Genomic DNA, 8,323 nt, shown 5'->3' on the forward strand with positions numbered 1-8,323 from the left:
ATGAAAACTGGAGAAAATTAGATTTTTGTGTGACTTTGTCACTATGTGGGAACCCACAAGCAAACCACTTAATTGGAAAGCTCAATTTCGTCTTAACACAACTTTGTGTCTTAACATGACTTTGTGTTGATTTCACCAAAACATACTCAAACTGTATGAGATGTGTCAGACAACTTCTTAAGTCGTATCGGCCCACTTAAAACGTGTGGGCTTCATAATGACTTTAAAGGTGATCTTCTATAACAAAGAAAATATTTTTGAAGGTAAACAAAGAAAATATTTTTGAAGGTAAACATTAATTATGGAACATTTATTGAGTACGTAACATTTCTCACTTGGATGTGAGGGATCTACACATTTGAAAAAAAGTGGTTAATATTTTGGTTTTACAATCATGTGCAAAAAAAATTACTTTTAAGAATATTGTTTGGTTCCTTGTTTCTATTATGGGCTAAACATCATTTCTTAAAAAGTTGATAGATTTTTACATGAAGTTTTAGATCTATGTTTATATTCTCTTGTTGGTAGTATTTATTGGTTAAATCAAGTATCTTCTACCTAATTTTTTTATTTTATTGATCACACTAGAATCATGTAGTGGTTATGGTTTGCTTCATAGAGTGATCAAAGTTTTGTGGGGCATTTGATATAGAGTGAGACATTTGATAGACATATACCAACTAACCACTTATCAAATAAAACGTTTAACTCATCAAAACACGAACAAACTCTACGATTAATTACCAAATTGAAAAATATTTTAAATGTAAGTCCAAAACACCTCCAAATTTACACCCAACCCCTACAACTACAAAAAACTTGCAAAATTACCAAAAACTCACACCTCCATAACACCACCATTCTAACAAAAACTCCTCCAAACCCAACGTCCATTTCAAACATCAAACATCAAATAACCTGAAAAAATCGAAATACAGAACGCATGAGAATCGACGTTATCGCGCACCAGGTCGATTAATGGACTCATCAATCGACAAATCGTGATCGTTGCTCATTAAATCAAGAGACCCCATGTTCAAAATCGAATGCCTCGACATTTCATCAGAACTACGTTCTTGTGCAGCAGCCACTACTCCCCTCTCGATCGAGATCGCATCTTGTATTTCTTTGATAACTTCAGACATCGAAGGTCTCATGTTCCCATGAGGTTGCACGCACATCAAAGCCTTTTCTGCTATCTTCCACATCGATTGGATGTCATATTCGTTACCAAGAGCTGGATCTATGATTCCTTGAATGTCCCCATTCTCTATATGCAACTTCGCCTGTCATCAAACAATTTACATGTCTTATTAGGGCTTAATTCATCCGTTGAGTAAAAAACAAACAGCATCGGAGTTATGTTACCCATTGAACGATGTTCCTGCAATTGATGCCAAAGTTTTCATTTGAAATTGCTTCTTGACCTGAGATTAGCTCGAGAAGAATGACACCAAAGCTATAGATGTCGCTTTTGTCTGTCAAACGATTTGAAATATAGTACCTACAATACACAAGTAATATCTACATTATGAGCCAAATGAGATTATATAAGCTTGTGTAATTTGGAAATATGGAAAAAACTTACTCGGGATCAAGATAGCCAAGAGTGCCACGAACAATGCTTGAAACATGTGAAGTCCCATCAACTGCAAGCTTTGAGAGACCAAAATCTGAAACCTTAGCTCTCATGTTCTTATCAAGAAGAATGTTGCTTGTTTTCAAATCTCTATGGATAATAGAAGGGACACAACCCGTATGAAGGTACTCAATCCCTATAACAACAAATTGAAAGAAAAAAAAGACGAAGTTAGCAAAAATCTTGATGATATATTGATTTCTAATAAAGTATACCTTTTGCAGACTCTTCAGCAATTTCAAGTCGCTTAATCCAGTTAATGCCACGTGCCCTTGCTAAAGGTCCTAAATTTAAACATAAAGATTTATCATCACAACAAAAAACTTGAAATTTGAATTGGGTCAAGATCAAAAGAGGGTCAACATTCAACAAGATCTAACCATAAAGATGCTCTTTGAGTGTTCCATTATGCATAAACTCATAAACAAGAATATCCATCCCATCTTCTTGGCAAAACCCAAGAAACTGTACCAAATTTCTATGATGGATTCTTGAAAGAAGAGTCACCTTGAACAACAACAAAAAAGTATGTCATTGAGATATACTATGAATAGAAACAATGGTCACTTTATACTACAAAAGTTACCTCATTTGCAAACTCTTTCTTGCCTTGATAAACATTAGTATTCTCAAGAAGTTTGACTGCAATTTCCTTTCCATCATTTAATTTTCCATAGTACACAGTCCCAAATCCTCCAGACCCAACTTTCTTTTCAAAATTCTTTGTAGCATTTCTTAATTCAGATAATGTGAAGCATTGAGCAGCCTCAGTGGTTGCATTATTCATCACAGGCATACCATGTTTAGGCTCTGCAAAAAACAAAAAAGAAAAAACATAAAAACACCAATGGATTAATTAATTATTGGAGAAGAAAAACATGTGCATGAAAGTGTCGTGACAGGTGTCGCGAGCTCACCTTGTTTGGGATATTTCTTGCGTTGGCGAAGGAGTATGCATGAGGTTAGGAACCCTAAAAATAGGGCAGCTGCCCCAATTGCTAATCCTATGATTATGTTTCTATTTCGTCTTCCTCCACTACCTTCTTTTCTAAGATTCGGGTTCCCCGTGTAGCTGAGATCATGAAAACAAGAAATATGGTAAATCTAAAAGTGTTTGAATCATATTTTGATTGATATAAAAACACTAATGTAGTGTTTGCTATGACGGAATCGAAGAAGCAATGGAATGGTTGATTCCATTGGAATGAAACAAAAGTTGTTTGTTTTGCTAGATGGAATGGAATGAACCGTTCGTGAAGGAGTCTGATCCTTTCCAATTAGCTAAATTTTATGGTTTTAGTTGAATTAACCACTTATATTTTGTTTTTTTTCCAAATCATAGAAGTTTCAGACATTTTTCCAAAATTTAACCAATTTGACGTGATTTTGATATAATATATTAAAAAGGCTAATATGGAAAATTACCGGCATAACTAATATAACAAAATTATTGGTGAAACATGATGATAGGTCAAAATGGTTAATTTGGAAAAATGTCTGAAACTTTTATGGTTTGACTAAAAAATAAAGTATTAGTGATAATCACAAAACTGCCCAAAACATAATGTTTCTTTTTTGTAATATTCCCTATTTTTTATTTATAACCTCATTTCGGTTTTAGTGAGCTCTTGTTATGTTCAGTTTTTTGTTTTGTAAATGGTAAAATCTATTATGAGATTTAAATAATATATAGAATAGTGTTGGAACTATGCCTTGTATATACATAGAAATATAAAAAATTCAACTAAAATTCATTATCTTCCTAAAGGTCAACCAAACATGATCATGGAATGTAATGATTCATTCCATCACCTTGCTTATTCCATTACCTTGGTCATTCCATTTCTTCATCATTTCATTCCATTCAACCAAATAGACAACTAAACATGCTTATGGCTTATAAGCAACATGAAATGAATTACATCATTTCAGGGAGAAAAAAAAGAGTAAAGAAGAAAGACTCACTTCAAGATTAAGCCTTCATTCAGAAAACCGGAAGGCACTTCTCCTGATAACAAGTTATTTTGCACATACCTACATACATTAAATTCAAAAAAGAATCAACTATATTATATATATGGTGCTAAACAATAAAAACTTAACAAACAATATGAATCTTTATCTAAAAATCCAATCCACATAAAGCTACTACTTACAGTTGGCTTAGATTAGGTAGGTCTGCTAATGAGGCAGGCAACTCACCACTCAACTGATTGTTCTCAAGATGTCTGTGTAGTCAAATCATGATTTAGATTACAAAAATATTAAATCAAATAGGATGATTAAATCATTAAAAAATATATAAAAAAAGTGTTACATGATCTTTAAGTTTTGACATCCACTAAAATCAGGAATCGGACCCGTGAGTGCATTCCCATCAAGCCATCTATAGTCAACAACATTAGAAGTTAATGGTCAAACTTGCAAAGATTCATTAAACATCAAGAAAGAAAAGGTAAATATTGAAACTTACAACTGTTCTAAGTAAGTCAACTTGGTCAAATCCAAAGGAATGCTTCCACTTAAGTTCTTGCCAGTCAATTTTCTGCATAAAAAGTCAAATAACACCTCATTTTTTTTGTCAAACTACTCATCTAACATGTCAATCTTGAAGGGTATTTTAGATACTCAACCAAAAGTCACAACTTGATAGTCTTTACCAAATTTTACGAAATGGGTTGCTTAAAAAGTTAAAACTTTTAACAATTTTAGGTCAAGATCAAGAAAGATAAAAGAAGTTACACTGAGATAATCTTGGGTTGAGGATCTGAATTACACACCAACCATGACCATGCAACAGGTAAACATGGATCACCACCTTCTTGCCCCCAATCTGACAACTGATAACCAGAAACTAAACTAGCAGCAACATCTCCTATAAATCAAACAAAACAATAATCATTAAAAAAAATTCAATCTTTTTTCAAGAAACTTCATTTTTTACTTACCATCAAAAGACCCATCACTTATTTTCACATATTTACTAATCTCAATAGCATTCACAAGAGGCCCTTGAGAAGAATCAGCTGTTTTCCCAAACTTAAAAGACAAAACAAACGGCAGTGTTATGTTCTCAAATCCAGGCTCATACAAACGATACATCCCCTGAGCATTTTCTTGAATGTTAACAACCGGTTTACTCAATTCTGGTGCTCCCGGAAGGACTAAACGGAACTTTCTTGTTTCTGTAGGGGGTAAATCTTCAATTTCTGCAAAATAAGTATAAGCCCAACCAAACCCCGGAAACCCATCCAAATTCATTCGGTAAGTCAAAGTCCCATTCCGCCCTACAACCGCTGTCTGCATCACTTTCTGAGGCGGCTGTTCGTCTTTTCCGGTGTCAATCGGTGATTCCGTTGATACTCTTTCCGTTCCGGCTGCAACATCAACTAAGTAATTGGCTTTCTTTACCAAATCGGATTCCCATATTCTATCAAACGGGTCATCCGGGTATCTGACCGGATCTTCATTTTCTGCCCCAAAGTTGATTCTTGCAGAAACACTAAGAAAGAATTGGTTTTCAAAAGGCGTAAGGTAGATAGACCCGTTGAATGGTCTTAACTCAAGGGTGGAAATAAATGGTTTCCCGGTTGTTGCATTTGATAAACACACACTAATGGAAGTCCCTGAAGCTAAAAAGATTAGTTCTTGAGATTCGATAGTGTTGGCATCTGAAATGACAATTGTAGCCCAATGAGTGGGGCCCAAGGAGATGTCGAATTTTGGGTATACATTGTTGCTATCGAAATTTCCGTATAAGAATGTTGCTCTTATGAGGTACCTAGTCCTGCTTTCAACATCAAGTGTGTAACAATATTTTCTGTTGTCTCCTGGGAAATATCTAACTGTTTGATATTGTTGTCTTGTTTCATTTCTGACTGATATGTTACTCGTGTTCCCGTAAATGATTTGATTATCGGGAATCCAGTCAAGCCCAAGATCGTCTGTGAAATTGCTTTGACCTCCACAGTTGATACTTATAAAATCTGTTGAGCATAAACAAATCGATATAATCAGTTGAATTACTTGAATAATCATAGCTTTACTATCTAATTAACTTATTCTCACTCTGCAAATGCCAGAAAAAACGAGACGACAATTGGGGGCTGGTGCACAACGATATAGTTACCTTCATTAATGAAGTCATGAGCTAATTTTCCCCAAAAAGACATAGTTTATAGCAGCTTTGTATTCCAATTAGGGCAAAATTTTGAACCCAAAAGTTTCTTAATATGGTATCCAGAACTTTGCCTCAAATGTCAGAATTTTTATAACTAAATTTATGCACATTACAGTCAAAACTACATTAAAGATTGACAAATACATCACCCCAGAAGTGTTCTAAGCAAACCCCAAAGAGAAATACAAAAACAAGAACACAAAAATTGAAACTTCAAGAGGCACGAAGTGACGAAACCCACGTCAATCAAGAAACCCGTCAAGAAAAGGGTAATTCTACCGCAATTTCATATAGGGACGCAATTAAAGTTCAAGAAAACAAGAACCCACTTACACAATTAACAAATATTACCGTATGCATGCAATTGAGAGAGAAGGAGAGAGAGACTGAGAGAGAGAGAGAGAGAGAGAGAGAGAGAGAGAGTGGTGAACCTGGAGTCTGGGATGTGGTGATGTCTAAATTGAGAACAAGAACAGAGAAGAAGAGTATGAACAAGAAACGATCAGTCCCCATCTGGGTTCTCCTCTGTCTTTGCCTGAAAAAAGTTACAAAAGAGTCTAGTAGAAGATTAAAAGCACAAAAAAGATGAAAAAGGTGACTGCATTATTTAGCCAATGGTGAGAACAGCAGTACTTTGTGTTATTTAATAGTGGGTCTATTAAATAACAGAAACCCCCTAATAGAAGAGAGGATACGGGTAAACGCGCATGAATAAGAAGAATGATCCTCTGTTTGATGCTACTAAAAAGATATAAACTTTAAAGAGAGGTGATGAAGATGAGAGGAGGTTGTTTCGGTCGATAGTGAAGAAAAAGGTGAGGAGAGTGCAGGAGAGGGAGGTCACTTACTGGCCACTGAGAAAGGTCACCGAGGGCCCACCAACAAGAAACCATGTGGCACCTACTCAAGTTTATGATATTAAGTTAGGTTTTTAGGATCTTTGATGATAGATACAATGTTTTCTTGAAGGGAAATTGAGTAGTCTAACTTTTTTTTTTTTTTTTTTTTTTTTTTAAATAATCACATATTTCGGAAGGGGTTGTTTTGGAACGTATTTTAGTATATTTTTCGAGTGACCCGACCCATTTCATTCGATCCAGAATGCCTACTCCGGATCAACCGTATATGTTTCGACTTGATTCCGACACGCAACTCCGATCTCCGACACACAACTCCGATCTCCGACATGGAAGACGAGCACTACGACCCCGTTATTTTATGTGTATGTTCATCGTTTTCTCTTTACATAGTTTCATTGTTTGTTTAAGGTGCCTAACTTTCTACTGTTACTGTTCCGGAATTCGTAGAAAACCTCCGAAATGAACGGAAAACGTTATGGAGTTTAAATTAAAGATGTCATTGTTGTAGGACCAACTTAAAAGTAGTAGAAGTTTAGGTATTGGTGATTTACATCGAAATGTTGTGTTCCAAATCTTAAAAGTTCATTCTGGAAGCCTCCGGAACGCAAGGAACGGATCTAGAACATGATGAACTCGTCCGAAACATGAGGAACGGGTCCGGAACTGGTCTGGAATATTGGTCATTTTCATTTCAGAATGAAGTGATAACACATTTTTTATTTGTGCAACACGACATGGTTTTTGATGTATCAATTACACTCTCGTGTAAACCTAAAATCGACGGGCAAATTCTTGAGGCATTCAGAGACAGACCCGAATGCGAGACTATGTTCTGGAATACATGTTTTGTGAGGTGGTTAGACATTCCTAATGTAGATGGCGATCCTTGCTTCTACATTACGTCTTTTGCCACGAAGTTGTCACCGACCCCTGAAGCCAAGTTCATGAAATGGTTTTTGAGATTGGGGTTACAAACTGTCTTTCGGTAAGAAAGAATTTTGTCTCATCATCGAATTCCGGTTTGGTGACTATTTTCCTGTGTCTGCATCCGGCACCGCCTTCCGTTCCCATGCTTTTCCTATGGTCCCGGCGAATGTCTCGGTCAAATTAGACGATGTTATGAATGTGTTTAACCATTCACTTAATGAGCTATCAGACGAGAATGCAGTCCGTGTATGTCTTCTATACCTGTTAGAGAAGAGTTTCAATGGGCGGTTGATTAAACAACATGTTACAGAAGAGTATTTTGTTTTGCTATCTAGCCTTGATGAATTCAACAAGTATAATGTCGTCTATTTTATAATTACTTATCGTTACTAATATTTTTCTAATTTAATTGTTAACTAATTTTTTATGTGGCAGATATCCATGGGGGAGGATAATTTGGGATCAATTGTACAAACAGTTACTTACTATATTCAATAAGGTTGACAAGCTTATACATCCAGATGAACCGAAAGAGAACCAACCTAAAAGTTGACCTACTGTAACGACCCAATTTTCACGTCCAAAAATTTCGTTATAAAACATTACATGAAAGCATTGATAGTTAAAACATTGTTTGATTAAACCATTTCACATCGAAAAACCAAATTGAAAACCACAACATTCGATCAATTAAATATCAGAGTATCAATCCCAGAA

General features: G+C 35.4%; 1 protein-coding gene across 1 annotated transcript; it reads right to left on the reverse strand.

Moving 5' to 3' along the window:
- Positions 1-709: 709 nt before the first annotated feature.
- Positions 710-6,631, reverse strand: LOC145090562 (putative LRR receptor-like serine/threonine-protein kinase At1g67720). The gene is made up of 15 exons (XM_079028716.1): positions 6,453-6,631; positions 6,251-6,354; positions 4,588-5,625; positions 4,382-4,514; positions 4,113-4,184; positions 3,957-4,025; positions 3,796-3,867; positions 3,605-3,673; positions 2,557-2,711; positions 2,226-2,449; positions 2,020-2,146; positions 1,855-1,923; positions 1,589-1,775; positions 1,369-1,504; positions 710-1,286 (listed from the first exon to the last, which is right to left on the reverse strand). Exons 2-15 carry the CDS (start codon positions 6,330-6,332, stop codon positions 957-959), a joined length of 2,763 nt encoding a protein of 920 aa, XP_078884842.1. The 5' UTR covers positions 6,333-6,354; positions 6,453-6,631; the 3' UTR covers positions 710-956.
- Between the last annotated feature and the right edge of the window lie 1,692 nt (positions 6,632-8,323).

Source organism: Lactuca serriola, chromosome 1, assembly GCF_051521515.1.
Source record: "Lactuca serriola cultivar US96UC23 chromosome 1, Lser_US96UC23_V15, whole genome shotgun sequence".
Lineage (NCBI taxonomy): Eukaryota > Viridiplantae > Streptophyta > Magnoliopsida > Asterales > Asteraceae > Lactuca > Lactuca serriola.